General features: G+C 41.2%; 1 protein-coding gene across 9 annotated transcripts in view; it reads left to right on the forward strand.

Moving 5' to 3' along the window:
- The window catches only part of SLC20A2 (solute carrier family 20 member 2), a 115596-nt gene extending 90004 nt beyond the window's left edge, over nt 1-25592 (forward strand). For all 9 annotated transcript variants that reach the window (XM_027865172.1, XM_027865176.1, XM_027865177.1 and 6 more), the window contains 6 exons: nt 9045-9161; nt 10579-10782; nt 12544-13135; nt 14140-14325; nt 14939-15023; nt 23981-25592. In XM_027865172.1, coding sequence (XP_027720973.1) covers nt 9045-9161; nt 10579-10782; nt 12544-13135; nt 14140-14325; nt 14939-15023; nt 23981-24145 — 1349 coding nt within the window. In that variant the 3' untranslated portion in view covers nt 24146-25592. The remainder of the gene's footprint in view (nt 1-9044; nt 9162-10578; nt 10783-12543; nt 13136-14139; nt 14326-14938; nt 15024-23980) is intronic.
- Nucleotides 25593-25907: the final 315 nt, after the last annotated feature.

Raw genomic sequence — 25907 nt, forward strand, 5'->3', positions numbered from 1 at the left:
CTCCTGATGATTCACTCTTCTGATGCTATTAGCCATCTCCAGCATACCCAACACAGACAGAAACAATGGAGGAGCAATTTGTTCTCCACTTCTTGCTAGCCGAGAGAGGTTCCCCACCCACCAGCCCTCTGCAGCTTCTCTTCCTCCTCTAGAGCCCCTATCAGGAGAGACTGACCTTGTTTGACTGGGGCCTTTTGGAGTGGGCCCCATTTCTGGTTCCAGGCTCAGTCATGGAGGCTCCTCCCCTTCACTAAATGTTTAGCAGCCTGAAACCAGTAACAATTTCTGTCTACTCTCCAAATGTCTTCAAGGCATTTCCAATACACATCCTCATGCCTTTCTTAGAAGCAGGCTCCCCAGTCTTTTCCAGGTCGGGGACTTCAATCGTTAGCCACTCTCCTCCTTATTATATTAAATCAAAAATAAATAAAATGTAAAGGAATGACTATGTAATGTACCACCATTGACAATGTAAGGACCATAAGAGGTTTGGTTCAGTTCCTTTCTTCACAAGATATTTGAAAATTCCCCTTAACTCTGAATGATTCGGAATACAAATTATAAAGATGCTTAAGATTGGAGCTAAACCATTATTCATCATATCTTTGCTATTCAGAAAAGTAGAGCTGAAGATGAAAGGTGCTTCAGTGGCTGAATTTGAACTGGAATCTTGAATTCTCAGAGTTTTGTTCCTGGCAGTCATTTTTTTGGCTAGCTTATCTCAAGAAACTAAGGCTATACCCTACTTTATTTATCCATAAATTGTAGTAATGCCTCTATAGTTTTTATAGGACTTGTGGTATTTATAGGATACCTATATATAGCTGTACCAGAATGCTGTGATGTAATCACTTAGAAATAACTGGAGATCTTCATGAGAAAGGCATTCTCCTATAAAGTATTTTTATTACAGATTTTGTTGCATATAAAACAACCTTGAAATTTGAGAAACAAATTTTGTTCTGGATTTATATTAGGTTCTCTGTTCACATTTTTTTCTTAATAATTTTGTATCCACAAAACTTTATTTCAATGATTTTGGTGTGATTTAAAGCTCTAAACAAGCAAATTGGCAGTTTATTTTTCTTAATGATAGCTTCTTAAAGCATTTATGTTCTTCGGCTATGATTACTAATCACTAAATTCCCTGATCTTTATGGACCTTTTTCTCTTTCTACTTATTATTATTCTATCTATGTATTCTAGGCACCCACTTGATTACTTGTTCCTGTTTTTCCTAGGGTTTATTCATTATCTCTTTGTCTTTTTTCTCTTAATTTCTTTACATTTACCCTCTAGGCTCCTGCCCTAATTATTTAGTCAGTCACCTGGTTCTCCTTCTTGACTCCTATAAACAAGATGGGGAAAGGACACTTCCTCCACTTTGAAAGAGTCTGTTTCCTTTTTGGAACCTGCTTGATTGGGCTAAGGACAAAATGTAAAAATGAGGGTGGTGGAGGAGTTTGCTGAGTTTTGCTCACTGAGAATGTGCCCTTCAGATTCCTATTGCTTTACCTGATCAACTTCCCTTACCCTCCTTGGTTGACTTGGTTATTCAGGTCCCCTCTTTCCCCCAGTGCACTCCAAACTAGATTTTAAACCAGGCTTACTAACTTCCAGTGTTGGTGACCACAAGTGGTAAAACTCTCCCTTGCCTTTGTAAAGTAAGTTTTTATTGATGTCTTTTGTTCTTTACATCAGCATGGTTTTCTCCAGGCCCCCTCTTTTTCCCTTCTGCCTCCCAGAGAGCCTTCTTCTGTAACAAATAGTATTTTTTAAAACAAAAAAGGAGGGGGAGGGTCAACATAACTGATAGAATACATCAAAAAAGTCTGATGAAAGTATGTGCTCTGTGCAACATTTGTGGATCTTCCACCCCTGCAAAGAGATAGGGTCGGAGTGCCTTCTCATATCTCTTTTGAGTCAGGCTTGTTCTCTATCATTTTAGAGCATTCACTTTTGACTCTTTTTTTTTTTTGGTATGTGGTTGTTCTTCCCATTTACATTATCATCATTGTGTGTATTGTTTTCTTGACTCTGTTTAACCATTCTGTATCAGTGCATGTGTATCTTTATGTGTTTTTCTGTATTCATCACACCCATCATTTCTTACAGCACAATAAGAAATTCATGTTCATGTGCCATTGCATTCATGTACCACAGTTTTGTTTATCCATTTCCCAATCAATGAGCATCTACTTTGTTTGCAGCTCTCTTCTGTCACTGGAAGTGTTTCTGTAAATATTTGGGTGTGGTAGGTAACTTGGTTCTTATCAGAGACCCTTAGGGTATAAGCTCAGTGATGGAATCCCTGGGTCAGAAGAGTACTTTTTAGCCACTCAATTTGCCGAATTCCAAATTGATTTCCAAAATAGTTGTACTGATGCACAGTTCTACCAACAATGAACCAGTGTGCTCATCTTTCCACAACCCCTTCAGCATTAGCCATTCCCATCTTTTATCATTCAGTAAAGCTCTACTATCTCCTTTGGCATCCAACAAAAGTTGGAAAGTCCAGTAGAGCTGAGGAGGAAACACGTGTAATTAGCCAGAGTATCCCCTCAGAATTTGCATTTAGCTGCTAATATATGCTTGTGTTCAAAGGCCTCTGTGGATGTATTCTTTTGTATTCTCATTTATGTTGGTCCTGTCTCACCAGTAGACTGTCAGCTCCTCAGAGTTTGTAAAGCATTTTGCAAACTTTAAAGTGCTCTACAAATACTGGTTATTGTTGTTAACCTACTAATATATTTTGCACAGAGTAGAAGCTTAATAAATACTATTAACTGAAATGAGAAAAAGGATAGTTTGTACAAATTTGTCTCACGATGTGACAAAATCTACTTAATTGTACATTCAGCTATCTGAATCAAGTCATTTCGCCTGAGATAAACACTATTAAAGATGAGTAGGGCTCATTCTGTGAATGAGCTTTAAAAATGCTGTGCATCTGAATGCTTGAAACATGCATAATGAGACATCTAGAATCATGAACCCTGATACATACATACATGGCTAGAAAATTGAGCAGTTCACAAACAGTATCCATTTCTATTCTCTTGATTGGTTAACATGGTTCTGCCTTAATATCCATTTTTGGATTTAGTTGAAAAGAGTCTTTCCATATTCTGATTCCATAAACAGCTAATGTTTAAAAGGCAAGGGGAATTATGAAATCCATTGTCCTTAAAAAACCTCTTTATTTCTGCTCTTGTTTAAAAAAAATGAGATTTGTGTATGTGGTCAGAATGTTTGCCATGTACATTTTACCGTTACTACTGAACACTGAGAAGCCAGAGGAGGCCGCAGTTGTTTGGATGTGTATGGTGTTCCAGACCTCAGCTTTATTGACCTTGGGGGGAGATTGACTGACTCATCTTGTAGTTACATTTGTCTAATCATAAATTCAGAGATTTACCAGATTCACTTGGGCTCTTTTTCCCCTGCCTACAAATATGCTCAATCCTAAAAAATTCACAACCCTTCCTTTGAACTTGCTCTGTTAAATTGAACTAGCATCTCCTCTCCTACTTTTCTCTGCCAGACTTCTTGAAAGGGCAATCTGCATTTGTTCACTTTTTGCACTTCTTACAACTCACTCCTCAACCCCTGGCAGTCTGGCTCCTTTCCCCACACTCTACTGAAACTTTTCTCTAAGGTTGCCAATGACCTCTGAATAAATGGTCAACTCCAATGACCTTTTCTTTTCTTTTTTTTTTTTAATATTTTCTTTTTCCCTAGTTACATGTAAAGACAATTTTTAACATTCATTTTTTTAAAATTCTGAGTTCCAAATTTTCTCTTTTCCTTCCTCACCTCCCCCCTTTCCCTAAGACAGTAAGCAATTTGATACAGATTATACATATTCAATCATGCAAAACATAATACCATATTAATTATGTTGTGAAAGAAGACACAGACCCAAAGCAAAAAAAAAAACATGAAAAAATATAGAAAATGAAAAATAGTATGCTTTGATTTGCATTCAGACTCCATCAGTTCTTTCTCTGGAGGTAGATCACTTTTTCATCTTGAGTCCTTTGGAATTGTCTTGGATCATTGTATTGCTGAGAATAGCTAAGTCATTCATGGTTCTTTATCATATGGTATTGCTATTACTGTGTACAATTTTCTTCTGATTCTGCTCATTTCACATTGCATCAGTTCATATAAATCTTCCCATGTTTTTTTCTGGAAGTATCTTGCCCATCATTTCTTATAGCACAGTAATAGTCCATCACAATCACATATCACAACTTGTTCAGCCATTCCCCAATTGGTGGTCATCTCCTCAATTTCCAATTATTTGCTACCACTAAAAGAGTTCCTGTAAGTATTTTTGTACAAATAGGTCCCTTCTCCTTTTTTTAAAATCTCTTTGGGATACAAACCCAGTAGTAACATTGCTGGATCAAAGGCACAGTTTTGTAGCCCTTTGGGCATAGTTCCAAATTGTTCTCAAGAATGGTTGGATTTGGGGCAGCTAGGTGGCACAGTGGATAGAGCACTGGCACTCGAGTGAGGAGGACCTGAGTTCAAATCTAGCCTCAGACACTTAGTAAGTGTGTGACCCTGGGCAAGTCACTTAATCCTGATTGCCTCAAAAAAAAAAAAAAAAAAAAGGATCAGTTCACAACTCTACCAACAATGCATTAGTGTCACAATTTTCCCACATCCCCTCTGACATTTATTCTTTTCCTTTTCTGTCATATTAGCCAATCTGATAGGTGTGAAGTGGTACTTCAGAGTTGTTTTAATGTGCATTTCTCTAATCAATGGTGATTTAGAGCATTTTTTTCATATAATTATAGATAGCTTTGATTTCATCATCTGAAAACTGTTCATATCCTTTGACAATTTGTCAATTGGGGAATGACTTGTATTCTTATAAATTTGACTCAGTTCTCTATACATTTGAAAAATGAGGCATTTATCAGAGACTCTTGCTGTAAAAATTGTTTCCCAGCTTTCTGCTTTCCTTCTAATCTTGGTTGTATTGGTTTTGTTTGTACAAAACTTTTTAAATTTAATATAATCAAAATTGTCCATTTTGCATCTAGTAATGCTCTTTATCTCTTATTTAGTCATAAATTCTTCCCTTCTCCATAGATCTGACAGGTAAACTATTCCTTGCTCTCCTAATTTGTCCTTTATGTTTAAATCATGTACTTATTTTGATTTATCTTGGTATATGGTATAATTTGTTGGTCTGTACCTAGTTTCTGCCCTACTGTTTTCCAGTTTTCCCAGCAGTTTTTGTCAAATAGTGAGTTCTTGTCCCAAAAGCTAGGGTCTTTGGGTTTATCAAATACTCAATTACTGTGATCATTAACTACTGGGTCTTGTGTATGTAATCTATTGCTACTGATCCATCACTCTATTTCTTAGCCAGTACCAGATAATTTTGGTGATTACCACTTTATAATAATAGTTTGAGTTCCAGTACGACTAGGCCACCTTCCTTCACATTTGTTTTCATTAATTTCTTTGATATTCTTGACTTTTGTTCTTCTGGATGAATTTTGCTATTATTTTTTCTAGCTCTATGAAATTTTTTGGCAGTTTGATTTATATAGCATTGAATAGGTAAGTTAAGTTAGGTATAATTGTAATTTTTATTATATTGGAATTGAGCAATTAATATTTTTCCAATTGTTTAGAAATCTGACTTTATTTGTATTACAAGTTTTTTGTAATTTTGTTCATATAGTTCCTGGGTTTATCTTAGCAGGTAGATTCCCAAGTATTTTATATTGTATAGTTATTTTAAATGAAATTTCTCTTTCTATCTCTTGCTGCCATGCTTTGTTGGTAATCCAGTGGCCTTTTCCACTTGTCCTCCTTGACTCACCTCTAGCATTTGACAGCGTTAATCTCTCCCTCCCTCCTTGAAGCCACCTCTGATGTCTCTCCTCTTACCTCTCTTTCCTGCTCTTCCATCTGTTTTCTATTAGAATGCATAGGCATTCCTCAGCACCCCTTCTCTTTTTTTTCTATGTCCTTTCTGTATGGGCTACGGCACATACGTCTGCATTTGCAGCTGTAATTCCTTATAGGTAAAAATCAGATTTGTCCCTCCACCTCTGACCTTCTGAGTTTGTTCTGTATTCTCATCTCCACCTGCTGGACATCTCCACCTGTATGCCGAGTTTGATCACTCTTCATGCTTCCCAAAACCAACTGTTACCTTGCCCAGAAAAAAACTTGATCCTCTACCCAACTTCTCTGTTAGGGGTACTAATTAATTTAAATAGTATAAATAAGTAAAATGATAAAATAATATTCATCATTTATTATTATGTGCCAGGCTCTGGGCTTTACAAATATTATTTCATTTAAGCCTCACAACCACCCTGGGAGATAGGTGCTATTATTATCCTTGTTTAACAGATGGGGAAACTGAGGCACATAGTGGTTAAGTGACTTGCCCAGGGTCACATAGCAAAGACTTACCTCAGTCTAGTCAGGTTTTCTTGACTCCAGGTTCAATGCTCTATCCAGAGTGCCACCTATCTGTCCATTTACTGTTAGTAGCACTATTACTGTTAGTAATACTGTTAATATTATTGTTAATCATACTAATAGCCACCTTATTACTGTTAATGACACTCTCTCCTAATCATAGTTTAAACTTTTGTGTCATCTTGGACTCCTTCTCTTTTGCCTCTGCATGTGTGTCAGGTTCTCTTGATTAACTGTACAAGCTATCACTTGGATCTGTGCCCTCACGGTCCATATGACCATTCTAGGCAAGTGTCTCATTCCCTTACACCCGCACTCCTGTCATAGCTTCCCAGCTGGTCTCCCTCCCTATATAGTTCTTTCTGTTCTCCAGTCCATCCTACACAGCACTGCCAGACTCATCTTCTGATGGGCAGATCTGATCACGTCCTGCTGTACAGCCCACCTAATAAGGACCACACTCATTGCCTGCCATCCATTGCCTGCTATACTTTAACTAAAGCCTACCTTCCTTGCCTGGTCTCACACTATTTTCCATCATAAAATTAATGCTTCACTTACTTAATACTTTATCCAAACTGTACCACCCACTGTTTCCCCAACATGATTTCTGCCTCCATTTCTTCATGCCAGTATTGAGGCCATCTCCTCTTCCTGGTTTATTCCTCTCCATCATCTTCACCTACTGAAATCCTACCTTCTTTTTAAAAAATTTTATTTATTTATTTTTAGCTTTCAACATTCACTTCTATAAGATTTTGAGTTCCAAATTTTGTCCCCATCTCTCCCCTCCCCCCTGGCATATAATTTGATGTAAGCTCTACATGCACATTCATTTTAAACATTTTCACATTAGTCATGTTATAAAGAAGAATTAGAACCAGTGAGAGGAACCATGAGAAAGAAGAAGTAAACAAAAGAAAAAAAAGAGAGAGAGAGAAAATAGTATGCTTCAATTTGCATTCAGACTCCATAGTTCTTTCTCTGGATGTGGGCAGCATTTTCCATCATGAGTCTTTTGGAGTGGTGTTAGATTCTTGCATTGCTAAGAAGAGATAAGTCTTTCAAAGTTAGTCACTGCACAATGTGGCTGTTACTGTGTGCAATGTTCTCCTGGTTCTGCTCACTTCACTCAGTATCAGTTCATTTAAGTCTTTCCAGTTTTTTCTGGAGTCCACCTGCTCATCATTTCTTGTAGAACAATAATATTCCATGACATTCATGTACCACAACTTGTTTAGCCATTCCCCAAATGATGGGCATCCCCTCAATTTCCAATTCTTGGCCACCACAAAAAGAGCTGCTATAAATATTTTGTACATGTGGGTCCTTTTCCCATTTATATGATCTCTTTGGGATACAGATCTAGAAGTGGTATTGCTGGGTCAAAGGGTATGCACAGTTTTATAGCCCTTTGGGCATAGTTCCAAATTGCTCTCCATAATGTTTGGACCAGTTCACAACTCCACCAACAATGTATTAGTGTTCCAATTTTCCCACATCTTCTCCAGCATTTATTATTTTCCTCTTTTGTCATGTTAGCGAATCTGATAGGTGTGATGTGGTACCTCAGAGTTGTTCTGATTTGCATTTCTTTAATCAATAGTGATTTAGAGCATCTTTTCATATGACTATAGATAGCTTCAATTTCTTCATCTGAAAACTGCCTGTTCTTATCCTTTACCATTTATCAATTGGAGAATGATTTGTATTCTTATAAATTTGACTCAGTTCTCTATGTATTTTTAGAAATGGAGCTTTTATCAGAGACACTGGATAGTAAAAAATACTTTCCCAGTTTTCTGCTTCCTTTCTAATCTTGGTTGCATTGGCTTTCTGCAAAAACTTTTCATTTTAATGTAGTAAAAATTATCCATTTTACATTTCGCAATGTTCTCTATCTCTTGTTTGGTCATAAATTCTTTGGTTCTCCATAGATCTGACAGGTAAACCGTTCCTTGCTTTCCCAGTTTGCTTATATAGTATCAGCCTTTATGTCTAAATCATGTACCCATTTTGACTTTAAATCCTACATTATTTAAAGCCCTGCTGAAGTGCCTATGAAGCCTTCTCTGATGCCCCAACTGGAAGTGCTTTTTCTTCCTTCTTGGAGCTCTTACTCTACATTGTATCATTTTTCTGCATTTACTTTATTATGTAATTATTTGTGTACATACCTTTTCTACCTTGCTAGCTTGTAAGCTCCTTGGTGCCAAGTGTGTTATTTATCTCTGCCCTATCCCAGGACTTAAGAGTTGGAAGGGACCTTAGAGATCATCAAATCAAGCCTCGTTTTACAAAAGAGTAAACCAAGGCTCAGAAAATCACACTACATTGCCTGAGGTCTCACAGCTGGCTCCCATCAGAACCAGAGTAGATCCCAGGTCCTCTCTTAATTTCTAGTCTTGGGCCCTTCATATTACACCATGCTCTCCCTCGGTGCATAACGTGGTGTTTTATACATAGAAATTAAATAAATATTTGAGATAATAAATCAAATGTGTAAATATTAACATGTTATTTGTGCTCAGTTGAGGAAAAATATATTAAATATTGTGTTGGTTTTTTTTTTAATTTCACAGTGTTAGGTTTGGTTCTTCCAATATGGGCAATTGCTCTCATTTCATTTGGCGTCGCTATCATATTTGCTATTTTTGTGTGGTTGGTCGTTTGTCCGTGGATGAAGAGGAAGATAGCAGGTAAGGTCCTATATACTTTGATTGCCAAAAAGCTTGCAGTTCCTTAAATCTTTGGTTATACTTAACTCTGTTATATAATGGAGAGAATATAAGGCAAGGGTAATAACAATCAGCAGGTTATCATTAAATTGTTTACATATGGCATTATGATACTTTTTGCTAAGTAGTAAGAAAGATACATGCATAAACTTACCACATACTCACCCCATCTTTGCCCTGACTCTTCCTGACTCAGTGTTCCATCTCATTCTCACTTTCCTGACCTCAAGTGTGCTTATTAGCTCTGCTACACACATTGGCACTTTGTTGTGCCTTTATTATATTGTTCTTTAATTGGTTTACGTGTATAAGTAAGTTTTGTCCTCTCAACTAGATTATAAATATATTGGGGACAGGTTCTTTTTGAAACCCATTATTTTTAAATTATGAAAATTTTTATAAAAATCAAAAGGAATTTCCCTGTTTGTTGTAAGGAAAAGGATTGACATGTTTTCAGTAAATTGAGAGCACACACACACACACACTCACACACTCGACTAACAATTTATTGAGCTCTAGCTGAATGGCTATGGAAACAGACATGCATCAATAGCAGTAAAGAGTAATGATTTCAGTGATAATTATCAGATCAGTTCAGTGTAATTAGAGAGCCAATTTGAATAATTGAGTTCTTAAACTCCTTCAAACCTAAATCTTCGTGTGTATGTGTGTGTGTCTGTGTCTGTAAAATTGCCTTCAATTCTGCACTTCATTTTCCCTTTCTAGATACAGCTAATGTTTTCTTGGCTCCCAAAGGAGGTACTGAACATACTCCAGTTTAAAACATATTTTGAACATATTGTGGTGTGAACACTACTGAGCATTTTAAAAAATTACATTTAAATGTTTTGCAAGATTATACATGTATAACCTATACCAAATTACTAATCTCAGGGAGGGAAGGAGCTAAAGAAGGGAGGGAGAAAATTTAGAACATAATTTTTTAAAAATGACTGTTAAAAATTGTCTTTATATGTAATTGGGAAAAAATAAAATACTATTTTTAAAAGTAAAATTACATTTATGTACTAGCAGAATCATTATCTGACTAAAGGCAGCTTGGCATAGTGTATGTCCAGCACACTGAACTTGGAGTTAGGAAGAGCTGAATTTTACTTAGCTTTTACTCAGAGTGATACTTGACTAACCCTTTGACCCTGGGCAAGTCATTTAATTTCTCTCAGTCTTAGTTTCTTCATCTGTAAAATGGGGAGAACAGCGCGCCTACCTTACAGAGTTGTTGTGAGGCTCAAATGAAATAATGTATGTAAAGAACTTTTCAAACTTTAAAGTCATATCTGTAAATGTTAATTATTATATTTATGAAGATCTTTTTGCTTTGTGAAGGTTAAGTTATAGTTTTAACTGTTTTCTTTAGGCAAATTAAAGAAAGAGGGTGCCTTGTCAGGAATATCTAATGAAAGTCTCCATAAAATCCAAGAAGCAGAGTCCCCGGTATTTAAGGAACTCCCCGGTGCCAAGACAAGTGATGACAGCACTGTTCCCCTCACTAGCTCAGCCCCCGAAGCCCCTGGAGTGTCTGAAGGCACAGTGAATGGAAGCCACTCGCGAGTGCCCTATGGTAAGGGGTGAAGCCTGTATCTCTATACAACAGTTATGTTTCATTGACGCCCTACATGACTTCCCTAAAGTTCAATATCTACCAAAATCTAGAGGCTGAAGAAAGCTCAGGAGACCAGGCCAGCAAACAAGAGGTGCAGGACTGTGGCTAGGGTGTGTTTGGGGTGGGGTGGGGGTGTTCCCCTAACACAGGATCTGTGCCAGTCGTGTTATCAAAGATTGCTATGCCACACGCTGTACACTTCCACATGATACCCACGGTAGTCGTGTGTATTTTCTTCACTTGCAGGAGTGACTCAGTAGGAGCTGTTTTTGAGAATTAAATACGTGTAAGAAAGTGTGGCTAGAACCACAGAAAGGGAGCATCAGAACAGAAGAGACAGCTCTTACCAGGGACCTCTTTTATATTCTCCATAAGCATAAGTTAGATCCAGGTAGCCCCTACCTCGAAGAGGGAGAGTTCAGCTCATTTTGGTGGGGTGCCCCCCATTTCTACAAGTGCCACTGCCTGCTTCAGTCTGTGGGCTGGTTGCAGTCAGCATCTGTGAAGGGAGTATCCGCGTCAGTCCGATCATGCTGCAGCCATTAGAATATTCGTGCATAAACCACCGATTTAAGATGCTCCGTCAGACAGTCCTCATTCTGCCATGATGAAGGGAAATTCCCTGCCAAGTTGTCTATCTGTCATCCTCCTCCATACAGCTAAAATATTGTGAACCTTTGGCTGGCTTCCCTCCAGTACTTGGAGGTGTGGGGTACACAAATAACATGGCGCTTCGTGAAGGGCCAGAACCACTCTCTTCCCAACTGTGTCTGGGGATGATGGCAAGGACACAGCTCCCCAGTCCTCCCCAGGGCCTTGCTGAAGGATGTCTCTAGGGCAGCTTTCCAAAGTTACTGTCTTAGGAGCAAGGGAGTCAAGATCTGGTTTGACCCAAAGAATGTAAAATGTCTGTGTCACTTGGACGTGAAAAAATATCTCCTTTTGCTGTGCTGATCAGACTTTTCAGTAACACATAACTGCTGAGCCATGGCTTAAAATAAAAGAATGAAGGAGCCAGGGCTAACCATAGAGTACACCTAACAAGGGCTGGTGAAAAATGCATTTGCCTGGACAAGCCTAGTCAAAAGGTTTTCAAACTGAAAAGGAAGGGTAAGGGAGAAAATTACCCACATATACCGGAGAGAGCGGCTACAGTATAGAAAAAAGAGGAGGGGTAGAGGGCCCAGAAATTCACAGGAGACAAGATCCCGCAATGAAACGTGTGTCCTCAGATGTCTGTGCGTAAATGCTGAAAATGTGAGTAAGAAGGCGAGGAGAACCAAAGATCTGAATGAAAGCCGGCAAGTTTAGCCTCCCAGGGATCCCTGAGCCTTATTGGGGTGAGACCAAGGAGTGGACTGCCTCTGGAATGGTTCCCCTCATCTAGGTAAAACCGCATGGGTAAGATGGGGTGGGAGTGAGGGCAGAACAACGCAGCAGGCTGGGAAAATCCAGGCCAGAATGGGAAGCAGGGTAAATAAAGGTCAGGGTCAGGGGGGTTTCTCCCCAGGGATGTCAAGTGCCGCCAAACCCACCAGTCCTCTTTAGTCTGTGGACACACTGCAGTGATTGCTGAAGGATCCTCTTTTTTTTTTTTTTTTTTAAGGGAACTTGATGTACTTTTAAAAGTGTAATTCTTTCATGCATTTGTCATTTAGAAATTTCTGGGGCTCTTGTCTGTATTGGGCCCAGAGTGAGCGTTCTTCTTGACCCTTTCAGGAAGGGCGCTTTCCATGACCCACGGCTCGGTGAAGTCGCCCGTGTCCAATGGCACCTTTGGCTTTGACAGCCAGACGAGAAGCGACGGGCACGTCTATCACACCGTGCACAAGGACTCGGGGCTCTATAAAGACTTGCTGCACAAGATCCACCTCGACCGGGGGCCTGACGAGAAGCCCTCGCAAGAAACCAATTACAAGTTGCTCCGCCGCAACAATAGTTACACCTGCTACACGGCGGCCATCTGCGGGATGCCGGTGCACTCGGCCTTCAAGGCCGCCGACTCGTCCTCGGCGCCGGAAGACAGTGAGAAGCTGGTGAGCGACGCCGTGTCCTACTCCAAGAAGAGGCTCCGCTACGACAGCTACTCCAGCTACTGCAATGCCGTGGCCGAGGCCGAGATAGAGGCGGAAGAAGGCGGCGTGGAGATGAGGCTGGCCTCGGAGCTCGCCGACCCCAGCCAGCCGCTCGAGGACTCGGGCGAAGAGGAGAAGGAGGAGAAGGACACGGCCGAAGTGCACCTTCTCTTCCATTTCCTGCAGGTCCTCACCGCCTGCTTCGGCTCCTTTGCCCATGGAGGCAACGACGTGAGGTGAGGGTAAGAGGGGACGCGCCGCGCCTGCGCCGGGCTCTGTGCTCTTCCCAGCAGGCTTCTGGTCTTAAGCAGAAAGACAGTCGGGACTAAAAACAGTGTGGATGTCGGGGTTCAGATTCTCCAGTTCAGCTCGGCGCAGGGGAGGTTCTGAACCCAGGCCCTGGACGTGACCCTGAGGCTAGAGATCTAACATTGCTCCCTTCTGAGAGCTCCCTGGAGAAATGCCATGCGGGATAAAGGAAGAGGGAGAGGCTGTGGGGGTGGGGAGAGGGTCAGAAATCCCCTCCTACCGGAGGAGGCACCTGAAAGGAAGCTGGGCATGCTAAGGGATCCAGGTGAGGGTCGGGGCGGCAGTGAGCAGAGGCCTGGAGGTTGGAAGGAGGGGTGCATAGGAGAGAGTAGCGGGAAAGAAAGGTAGTGAGAGATACTGGATGGGAGGGCTGAGCTGTTAGACTTTATCCTGTAGGTAATGGGGAGCAGTCGATGGCAAAAGAACATTATCCTTACGGTGGTGGGCAGCTTTAACGGGAGGACAAAGAAACTGAGAAGCAGAGTCCAGTTAAGAAGCCATGGCCACAGGTGCTAAGACCTAAATTTGGGTGGTGGCAGTGGGGATAGAAAGGAAGGGAAAGTTGTAAGAGACATTGTGAAGGAAGAATGTATGGGACTTGGTGTCTTGTATGATTTCTTAGTTTCTGTGCCTATAGTTTCCTTAAAACAAAATGACTCCTTTTTATAACTAGTTTGCCTTCTTTAAAAAAAAAAAATCTCTAGCCTCAGACACTTGACAGTTACTAGCTGTATGACTCTGGGCGAGTCACTTCAGCCCATTGTCTAGCCAAAAAAAAAAAAATCGTTTTATTTATCATCCCTACAAGAGTAAATGTTATTTTAGATAGGCCTGAAATACTAGAAAGTGAACTGTAGGACTAGGAAATGAGGTTGAAGAGGTAGGTACCATGTAACTTGTATGTATGATGATTGTTTTTTTCCCCTCCTAGTAATGCAATTGGCCCTCTGGTAGCTCTCTGGCTTATTTACCAACAAGGTGGGGTACTACAAGAAGCAGTTACTCCAGTCTGGTTGCTGTTCTATGGAGGAGTTGGAATTTGTGCGGGTCTCTGGGTTTGGGGGAGAAGAGTTATCCAGACGATGGGGAAAGACCTCACTCCAATCACCCCATCCAGGTGAGTGCCAAGTTATCAATGTGAGTGACTCAGCCCATAGTATGATGACCATTTACAAACCAATGAATGAATGAATGAATGAATGAATGAATGAATGAATGAATGAATGTTGACCATGTGAGAGGTTTTCGTTTTCCTTTTATTTCTAATTATAAATTTCTTTTTCGTTGATAATTTTAATAAAGGTCCTGATAGATATCTGGTTTACAGAAACCCCTGTGAACTGAGGAGTCCACTGGTTTCCTAATAAGTACAGATCTATAAAGTGAGAAGGTAGCAATTCCTGAGCACCTAGCCTCCTCCAGAGATTGAAAACGTCTCCCTTATTTGTGTTTGTCACACTCCTGTGGTGGTTTCTAACAGTTTGCTCCAATGAATGCGTGGCTTTAAGAGTAGGAAGGCTAGATGAGAAGCTCCCCACACGCTGATGCAGATTCTTGAGTGTGCATCGCTTCCATTCAGCAGACCCTTGTTCTATTAATGTGATTCTGGGACAGTCAGCAGTAAACAATTGAACCAAAGAGTATTCTGGTAAGACTCTGGCACCCTGCCCGGTGTCACTTAGGACTGATACAAAGAATGACTGTGCAGTGTTTTCTTATGCCCCCTGCAGTGGATTCACTATTGAGTTGGCTTCGGCGTTCACAGTTGTGATAGCTTCCAATGTTGGACTTCCTGTCAGTACTACACACTGCAAGGTATGCCTCTGCCAAGCGACTGCAGTCCAGGTGGGGGGTCCCACTGGACTTCAGTCCTCGGGCTGCCAGGGTCAGTTTCGAGTGGCAAAGGGAAGGTGGGGAAAGCTGATGCCTATACGTAGCTTCGCTCTTTTCGAAACAGGCGCCTGCCCAGCTTTGTTGACAATGGCTCCCTCCGATAGAGAGTAGCCTGTGTTTTCTAGAACACTCGGAAGTGGATGGTGCAGCCTTCCCCAGGCTGTGCCACTCAAGCTTGGCCCCGAGCTCTCACTTCCTGTTCAGCAGCTGGGACATCTCTGCTTCCTTGATGCATGCACGCATGGCAAGGGCTTCCCCTCATCAAATCTGGGCTGCAGATTATCCATTTGTCCTTTCTCTTCTTTTTCTTTCGTTGTTTCCACAGTGGATTTTGCATTGAAGTAATGTGTTCGCTAACCGTGCTATTAGCCTCAAATGGGGGCATTCCAATCAGCTCCACTCACTGCAAGGTATTGGGAGTTGATAGAGGAAATCGAGCTAAAATCAATCATCCAAATGAAATTGAAATAAACAGTTGTTTCAGTTTGCTTTCTTTAGGTAGCCCTCAAAGGGACCACCAGGTCTTATGGTCACTTCCAGTTTACAAGTTAGCATGAAGTTGACCACCAGCAGTGTGGGGTAGTGGAAAGAGCATTGGTCTTGGAGTCAGCAGTGCTGGGTTCAGAACCTGGTGCCGACACTAACCTTATGACTCTGGGCAAGGCACGCACCTTGAACCTCAGTCTCCTCTTCTGTAGGAATTACGATGATAATTGCACTCCGTAATCTCTGTTTGCCTACATGTGAGTGAGCTTCTCACTCAAAAGAACACCAAGGATAATTCCTGTCATAGTAGATAAATGGAGAGGTTACAGAGAAAATGCCAAACACATTGGGATACATCCAGAAATGCCCACCATTATTATTCAGACTCCATAAATTAAAAAATACTTCCCAATTATCCTAGATGCTTCTGAATTCACCCACAGATGTTATGGGCTCCATCTAAAGAGAATGGACTAGAAGTGATTTTCTAATAAAATTACACAGCATTGCTGAGGGAAGGTTCTAAATTGATCATAATTAATATTTAAGACTAACCTAGGACCCTCACTTGGTGTATAAAAGATTCAGCAGCAGGAGGGAGAGGATTTCTTTTTTCACCAGAAAGTATAGAAATTCCCCCCTAGCTTAAGAGGGGTGGGGAAAGAGTGATTTTTTAAAATACCCTTTAGAGGGAATCATTCTGTCCCTGTCATTAGAAGTGAACATTTTTTTCAGCTCTTACCACTCTAGGATCATAGGACTTAGAACCTTTGAGACCTTGTGGACCAACACTTCATTTTACAGATGAGAAAAGTGAGGCCCAAAGCAGTGACACAGCCAGGTTCACATGGATAGTTAAGGAAAGGGTGGCCTTTCCAAACCACTTGTGGGTCACAAATAACTGTTGGGCTTTTAAAAATTGTATCTTAATGTGTGTTAGAAGTGCATGTTACCAATTACAATCCTTTCCTAAAAATTATTTTTTTAACGGGTTGGAGAGGAGGAAAGTATTATTGGCTTGTGAATGAACATGGACACTATTTAAGGAGCAATCCTAATGAAATCAAACTGTTTCAAAGCAACTAAAGAAATCTCTTGAAGAAATATTGCAAATTGTTTCTTTAGTTTCTCTAGTTTGCTAACTGCTTTCCTAACTTTTCATTCATCAGAATGTTTATTAACAAACTAACTTGTTATATTGTTTTTAATATAATAACTAAATCCTACAACAGAATTTAATAATAAGTAATGCCAGTCTTGCTGATACCACCAGTATTCCGAATGTAAACTACTTAGAAACTAGAAAGTACAACCTCCACATGAATAACAAACTCCAGTATTTTATCTTAAAGTATAATTTTCTACAAGTCAATCAGTGAACTTCAATGGTAATGAAAAGAAGCTATTAGCAATGTATTTATGCTAGAATAATATATTTAGGTTGACTATAGATAAAGAATTTGTCCTGAGATTTTTAAACCTCAGCTAGATTTGGGACAACCAGTAACAAGTGTCTAAGCTATTTTATTTTAAAGTATCCTTCAAACATCATCTGTATATTAGAAGCCGATTCCTCTTACCTAGATAAACATCTCGGCATTTCCTCAACCGTAGCGTATCAGAAATGAAGGATGTTTTAGAAAGTAATAGTTGTCTTGGAACCATCTGGAGCCTGTGACTTTTTTGGAAAAAAAAATTTTTAATAACTGCATTTTAGTGTAATTGGTTTCCTTTGCAACTCTATGTGTTTTATTTTATGCCTATAAAAATTTTGTTTTGATAAAGGACTTCATCAGACTGACTGCCAAAAGGGTAGCTGTGACAGAGCTAGAAGGATATGAATATCAGATTAATATTAGTACATCAATCATGGGAGAGCAGCACCTAGAAACCTAATTTGATGTTCAAGCTTCAATAAAGAAGCAATTCTCTTTGCCTCTGAAACGTTGTATTATGATTAATTCACTCTGTAGACCCCTCCCCTAAACTCTGCTTCTGCTGGAGGTGAGCCTGACCACTTCTGCCAAGGTGTGAGAAGCTTTGCCAAGTCTGCCAGCCTAGAAGAGCTTTCAGGGGGGCCCCAGTGATGGACTGTGTGCCTGCCAACCCGTGAGCAGTGCAGGGAGAAAGGTCAGCAGAAGAGTGGCCAATAGGTCATGAGTAGTTTTGGACAGAGAAATTTGTGGGGGAAAAAAAGCAGTAAGTCTTGTAGTACTCACGCTGATGGAATCACAGGTTTTTCATTTGTTTTTTTTGTTTTTGTTTTTTAAGTACTAAAGAATCATTAGACCTGCACTGGAGAACTATTCCTGGAGACCAAGTATTTATTTTTCATATTAGCCTTCCACTGTTCCTGAAATGCCTACCATTAGTAGTGTGGGTTAAGACATTCTGTCACGTAGGAGGAATAATCTGATTAATGAATGTAAGCCCTGAGGAAACAGAATCTGGAAAGGAAAATTTTAATTTAATTTAATTTAATTTAATTTAATTTAAATTTTATCAGTAAAACATTTACTAAGCACCTACTAAGTAGGAATACAAAAACAGAAAAGAAACAGTACTTTACCGAATGGAGTTTACATTCTCATGGAGAGACAACATGTCTATAGAGATATTATGTGTGTGTGTTTAGAGAACCAGAACACCTGCTTGTCCAACAGATTGGGTGGGAGTGGGGAGATCCCCTATCATCCCCCGACATGGATCTATGCAAAACCCATACAAAGATAACCTTAGGGAGAGTGAGGTCCTACAAAAGCGCACCCCTGGGGGACTTCTCCATCCCTATGGGGAAGGGGGGGGGGGGGCAGAGGCAGGAGGGCAAGACAGCCCCAAGGGGAGCAATGAAATGAAGCAGCCTTCAAACACAAACTCACGCTTTGTGGTTTTACTAACTGCATATAGTATCAAAATTTAGAAAGGGAGGCGTTGTTTGCCTCACAATTTATGGTTTAATTGTTACCAGTAGTGTGAGTACTCCCAAATTTCTCAAGTATCTCCCAAGAATTTCTTAATCCAGCTCAAAGGAGGCCTATGAGAAGTGTTGGTCATGTGGTTCAGAATGCTCCTGCTAATGAAAAAGCGCCCATGTTCCTGGGTGTGACCAAGAGCTTTCATTTTGGGTCCTGCCAGGGATAGGGTTGGAAGGCAAGGAGAAGAAGGAGTCAGCTTCTCTTGGCACCATTTGTGGGCAAGGAAACAGGGAAAGCAGATCTGCTGTCCACCCTCCAAAAAAAAATGTCAAGACATTCCTGGATGATGAGTGGGTACCATCCTTACCTTTGAACGAGGAAGGACTCTGCCACATAAAATGTGCCTGTGGGCCAGAGCTTCAGGCATTGCTTCACAGTGTCCAGTCATTCCCTAGGTCAGATGGCATCCACCACATATTTCTTCTGCGTGCCTCGATCCCTGAGAGGAATACGTGGGCTGAAATATGTGAGAGTGGGGATGAGGAATCGGGCCCAATGGAAGCAGAGTCGTGAATCCCCAAGCAGTTAGCTGTTTCTGGTGGCACATTGTAAATCATAAATGATAATGAAACATCCTTGAGAGTTTTTCTGGTTTGTCCTAAATGGTTGTGCAGAGATGGGTCTACACACGTTGTTTGAGAAGATAGCAGACATGGTGTAGGGGAAGGAGCCTGACAGTTGGCAGTCGTAGTGCCTGGCCTGGATTCAGATCCTGGCCTAGACACTGGCTAGCTGTGTGACTTGTGTTAAGTCTCACCCTCTTGGGAGCTTCAGCACCAACTTTGGTAAAGCAGAAGCATGCACACGGACTGGGCATCTACTACCTACCACACATGGCGAGGCACTGGGCAGACCTGGAAAAGGGTAGGAAGGCGGGGTTTTATTATCCATATCCCTAGCTAGTTGTCGCTAATTCCCTATCACTTTTCTCATTGTGCTTATCTTTATTATTAGCTGACACCTTAGAGCAAGGGTGGGGAACTCCAGGTCCTCGGGTGTGGCCGTTGGACTGAGTCCACAGTTTACAGAACAAATCTTTTGTTAAGGGGATTTGTTCAGTGAAGTTTGGATTCAGTCCAAGGGCCGCACTTGAGGACCTGGAGGGTCACATGTTCCCCACCCCTGCCTTAGAGCATTTGAAAGTCTACAAAGCCCTTCACATACATTATCTCTTTGGAGTGTCACTTTAGAATGGGGTTGATGCTAGTGGAATAAGGCAGTGAAACCCAGGGCAGGGCACCAGGTGTTACCATTGCTCTTTGCAATGTTTTCAGAGAGAAGATTGCAGTAAAGAATGAAGATGAGCTTTTGGAATTATCCGTGAATTTTTAGGCATGCTCTTCTCCCTTACCCCAGAAAATCAAGACCTGGAGAGCTAGGAAAGAACAAACATCCAGGTGCTGGCTCTTCTCAGCATTGGCGCAGCTCCTCCCGAAGGAGAAGCACCGAAGGAAAACGGGACAATAGGAGAAAAGACAGTAAAAATAATAATCCTTTAAACTGACTTTTACACTGCCATCTAAGGTTTGCAGGCAACACACACTATCTCGGCTGTTCCTCCCGGCGAACCTTACCCCAAGTCCAGTCCCCCAGCCAGGTTGCTGAGTGTGTTCTCTTCCTTGCTGTAGCTGTGTCTGTGAGAGTTCCTAGTGGCCACTAGTAAATGACCGTGGCTTCTCCCACACAGTCGGCTTAGAGAGGTCACCTAGTGTAACCGTCCAGTTTTTACTAGTCAGGAAACTAGATGCAGAGTCGGGGTGAGGTGACTTGCCCATGGTCATACTTCTAGTTAGTGGGAGAGGCAATCGGTCAATCAATAAACGTTTATTAAGCTCTTCCGGTGTACCCCAGGTACTGCAGTAAGCTCCAGGGTCACAAAAAGTGGCCAAAGACATTTCCTGCCCTCAAGGATTTATAGTCTGACAGGTAGGACTTGAACCCTTGTCTTTTGACTTCCTTCTTTTTACATTCTTAAAATTATGCATTTCATTACCAAAGACCTAAGCCCATCAGACACGTCAGTTTAATAATACCTCTGATCAAAGCAGAAAAATTTTAAACAGGCAGTTAGCCTTGAGAATAGAAATGTTCACAGAAGCACAGTTCACTAATTTGCTAATGATCCTTTCTTGCGGTGAACTTTAGATAGCTGACTAATGATAGGGTCTCAACTACTATATATAGGCAATATCTGTGAACTCTCTGATACAAATTTAGACCCAATTCAAGAGTCTTTTTCACTTCCAGACGGTGCAGATTTTGGATTATCTACTGTTTGTATTTCTCATGTGACAGCCGTGTAAAGGAACGTATTTTGTAAACCCTAAAGCGCTATGAGAGTTCTTAGAATCCACACTCCTGTTGTCGCCATTAGTGTGGATTGTTCATACTAGAGGGTAAAGAACAGCACAGGGCACCTCTTGACTGGAGTAGTCTTGGCTCCAGACAGCCAGTCTGGATGATTGAAAGGAAGCTGTTTGGTTTGGTTTTCCATTTTAAATGACCCTACTGTGACTTAGTGGATAAATCCTCTCTGACTTAACTGAGGCACATAGAAGTTAAATCAGTTCCCCAGAGTTACATAGATTTTCTTCATAAAAATAATATAGAGCATTTTCCAGTTTGCAAAGCACTTCATATTCATGAGCCCATTTCATCTCGATAACCCCAGGAGGTAGGTGCTATTTTAGGAGATAGGTACTCATTTTATAGCTGAAGGAGAAGGAGGTTTGGTGACTTGCCCAGGCTCACACAACCAAGAAGCGTCTGAGGCAGGAATTAGACTCTGGTCTTCTGGACGCCATGGCCAGCACTCTCTCCGATGAAACTCCACCCCACTCCCCCTTTTTTTGGCCCAGACCTGTGTTTCCTATACTGGAAACTCCCTCTTCCAGTGCAAACACAGACCTTCCCTGGCCAGGGATGCACAGCCATGTGTGTCGTTAGCAGCACTAGATCCCAACTCTTCTGCCTCGAGGCTCCCTGCTTCTCTCTCTGCTCCCCAATGCTGCCTCCTCAAGATTCACCAAGTGATTGCAGAGAATCCCCCTTCACCTGGAGAACAGAGGCAGCGGAAGAGTTAGTGTTACTGGAAAAGAGTTGTTTGCCAGGTGTAGGGAATTTCGAAAGCCACGCTTAGAATTTTCTCAGTTCATTAATTAGCTGAGATTCTTTTCCCTCCTGGTGGGATTTGCCGAGGAAGCACATTCAAATTAACCCAGAAACTGGGCAGACAAATGGAAAATATTTGATCCTGCTAAAGAATTTGAGTTTTGATTAAGGGAATAATTACTGTTGTGATTTTTCCTCCCAGGTAGAGACCTTGTTCTCTTTGCTTGTCCCTTTACAACTTCCTGATGAAGGGTAAGATATGACTTCTCGTTTACTGGAGAAAACAGTCAGTATGGAACATATGCAGGAAACCCTCCTGATTGGAGGGTTCAGAATTCCCCCCCACACACACATTCCCATTCCTACCTACTGGAGGCTTTCTTTACTGTTTGCATCTAAAAAACTGAAAGTATTATACTGGCGGGGACCTCTCGAACCTATTCTCCACAAATGGGAAATTTAAAAAAAATTACCATAATCTCTTCTGTAGTCCAGAAGTGGGCAATGGATAGGACTCCGAGCCTGGAGTCAGGAAGAATCATATTCCTGAGTTCAGATCTGGCCTCAGACACTTCCTAGCTGTGTGACCCTGGTCAGCTCACTAATCCTGTCTGCCTCAGTTTCCTCATGAGTAAAATGACCTGGAGAAGGAAATGGCAAACCACTCCAGTATCTTTGCTAAGAAAACTCCAAAGAGGGTCACAGAGAGTCAGACACAACTGAAAAACAATTGATAGTCCAAGAATAGGTTGTTCTCCATCAGAATCTCAGTCATCAGAGTTACCGTGCATGTGACATTCATGGGGTACAATGGAAAGGCTGCTGGAGCCAGTCAGAGGACTTGGGTTTGAATCCCAGCTCTGCCCCATGATATCTCTATGAACATGGGCAGGTCACTTAACATCTCTGCACCTCAGTTTCCTCATCTGCCCCATGGGGTGGCTGGGCTAGATGACCTCCACTGACCTTCCATCTCTAAGTCTATGACGCTAACACCGACACACGCTGACCATGAGGGAACATCTGATGGGGGCAGCCCTTGAGATTCTGCAGTGTCAGGGTCACCATTATGAAAATCAATCATTAATAATAGGGGATAAAAACGTTCATTTAAAAATCCTAAGCATGGCGCCTTATTATTTCATCCTCACAACAATCCCAGGAGGTAGGCAAATCCTACTGTCCCCCTTTTACAGATAAGGAAACTGAAGGTGAAAGAGATAATTGAGTCATCAAAAACCCTTGGCCTCTGTCTTCCAAAGTCAGTGGCCTTTGTGTGACACCACCATGGCTGAAGAGGTGCAGAAGCAGAGGTTGATCACAATTTACAGTGGGTAGAACACAGGCTTAGCTCTCTTTTGGTGGACCACAGTTGTCTCCATCACTTGCATCCAGATATAATTCTAAGTGTTGCCCTTCATATAGGTACATCTGGTCTGTAGATGCTGGCAACGTCACAACAACCCTTCCTATTCTGAGTCTTATCATCTGGATGATTGGCTAGTATGCTTTTACTGGCACTCAGTTTGATGTAGGGGATCAGCAGAGCCCAGGTATTCCTAGGGAGGCATCTCCAGTGTGCCACGGTGGCATTCAGTTAGCCTGTCATTTGGGGCTGTCTTTGAAGGTCAAGACCCATTCTAAGTCACAGGTTCATTTTTAATCATTTCATTTTTTTCCACTTTATGAATGTGTCCAGAGACCCTGAAGCAAAGTTTGCTTTTTAAAATTCAATCCCTAAACCACTAGAAAATCAGAAGCAGGTGTTCAGAAGATAGCTAAGGCATTTGGGGATTTATAATGTCCATGTGTCTCTAGTAGGAGACGCAGAAATTGGCAGTCATGCCTCCCATAATGGCGATGTTTGTGTTAATGAGTGTTTTACTTCAGAATTGTTACCAAATATATGGAAGGGACTTAAGTAAATAGTATGCTTGTCTATAAATGCAGATGTTACAATGGGCAGGATCTTGTGGAGGGGAAGGGGACACCTGATCAGACCTATTAGGACTTAAAACAAAGATGTTTTCTTTGGTTTTCACATGGAATTTATAATAAGAAACATTTAATTATTTAAACTCCCCTGGGTCCAAACAGTGGCAAGAAGGCAGACAGGACTGCCGACTGATGCCCTGCTTAGAGACATGGGCAATAGGAAGCTGAAGGAATAATTTCACTCGTTGTCCTGGGACTTGTTCATCTCTCAGGTCAGCCATGGTATCAGCAAGCTGGCATTAGTTGATTGTAAAACCCTTTTCTTGCTTTCCCAGACCATGTTTTCACTTGTAAACACTCAAATCCCTCCAGGTCGGCTCCGTGGTAGCAGTGGGCTGGATCCGTTCACGAAAGGCCGTCGACTGGCATCTCTTCCGGAACATCTTTGTGGCCTGGTTTGTGACCGTCCCAGTGGCTGGCTTATTCAGCGCTGCGGTGATGGCCATCTTAATGTACGGCATCCTGCCGTATGTGTGAAGGGGCACCAGGATATAAATACATACATCAGTAAAGGGAGAGTCCAGTGTGTGTATGGGTGTGACACGGTGTGGCTGGCTCTTCCTGGCATACACATGGCACACACGTCTACAGCACGCACATACATGCTCGCTCTAAGCCACCAGCTTCGCTGTATCCTGGAGTACAGACAGTGACCCTACTCACTACACTATCCACCCAAGTGGCAGGATCCCAGCTTCCGTCATCTAACTTAACTACTGTCTATAAAAACGTGTGCTCAATTGGTGATATAACATGTGATGCCGTTACTTATATATTAAATATATACTATCTACATAGAGTAGGAAACACTACTACTGCAAATATATTCAGAGTTGGGTGGAGAGAATTCCCTAGAATTATCCAATAAATCTGTATATAATTATTTCAGTGGCGGTTTTTAAAAGCCTTTTCAAGGCAATTGTAGATTGGGAAATGCTTCTTTTTTCCCCTGTTTGTAAGATAAATGAGGTACAGGCTATGTAACACACATTTGAACACACTGTATGTAGGTCTGTAATGGTCTCTGTGCTATGGAAATGATACTGGAACAAAAGTTCACAAGTGCTTTCATGAATAATTTGTCCATATACTGTATTGATTATTGTGTAATATATTGTAATTGCTTTTGTAAATACTTAAAACTGTAACTTTTTAATGGTGCATTTCCCTTATACATTTTGGATCAGAAAGTTTTAGAGAGTACCAAAGAAGCAGGGGAGTATTTCGCCAGTATTACATTTTCACACTATATTTATCTCCTTCCTTGTTTCCACTATTAAACCGGGATGTGGCAAGACCAATCATATTTGACCCTGCCCCAGAGTAGTTTGTCGTGACTGATGTACCCATCATTCCCATGTAGCATCGACGATCTCGCTACTTTATCTTCCCTCCTCTCCCCTCCTTGCCCATATACTGCGTATCAGGAAGCTCTTGAGTGTTCTAGAGTTATGTGGCTTATTAGAGAGAACAATACAATTTTAAGGAAATGTGATAAAATGGTGCAATATCCGGTCTGCACTTCAAATGGTCCCCCCCAACCCTTCTCCCTACCCCTGTCAGCTCATCAAAGAAACTCCAGTCACAGACTTTGAAATAAGTGTTATATATTCTATGAGGGGACATTATAGAACTATTCAGCTACAATTCAAGAAGGAAATTCTGATTTTGATTTTAGTCGAAACAGTCACTGATCAGAATGTCCATTGGCTTAGGGCATGTATTGGAGGACAGGAGCTGATGAAACCAGGACCCTACCCCATCCTTCAGCTGTTGTTTTTTGTAGGTGTGAGGGAGGGAGAAAGCTTAACTAATGCTTAGGAACTATTGAAATGCTGCTAAATTTTTGATATTGACAGACATTTTATTGGTACTTCATTGTGATTTTTTCATTAATCAGCCATATTAAATTTATAATAAAAATGACCCCTGAAAATGCTGCTTGTTGGAATTCTTTTTTTTTTTTTAACTTAAAATTGGATTATCTTTGTATTGTCTTACTTTTTTGTTTGAAAGTGCAGAGGTTGGGGTTTGCATGTGGTATGGATGAATTTTAATGGGAATATTTTATATCTGTATAATGCCATCTGAATCCAGCCATTTCTGCCCACTGTGCCCCCGTGCCTAGAATGCTCTCCCTTCTTATCTCCCCCTCTGGGCTTCCCCACCTTTCTGTAGGGCATCTTTGTTGAACCCCTGTGATGCTAGTGCCTTCCCTATAATGATTATCTCAAAACAT

Source organism: Vombatus ursinus, unplaced genomic scaffold, assembly GCF_900497805.2.
Source record: "Vombatus ursinus unplaced genomic scaffold, bare-nosed wombat genome assembly UNPS02014778.1, whole genome shotgun sequence".
Classification (NCBI taxonomy): Eukaryota; Metazoa; Chordata; class Mammalia; order Diprotodontia; family Vombatidae; genus Vombatus; species Vombatus ursinus.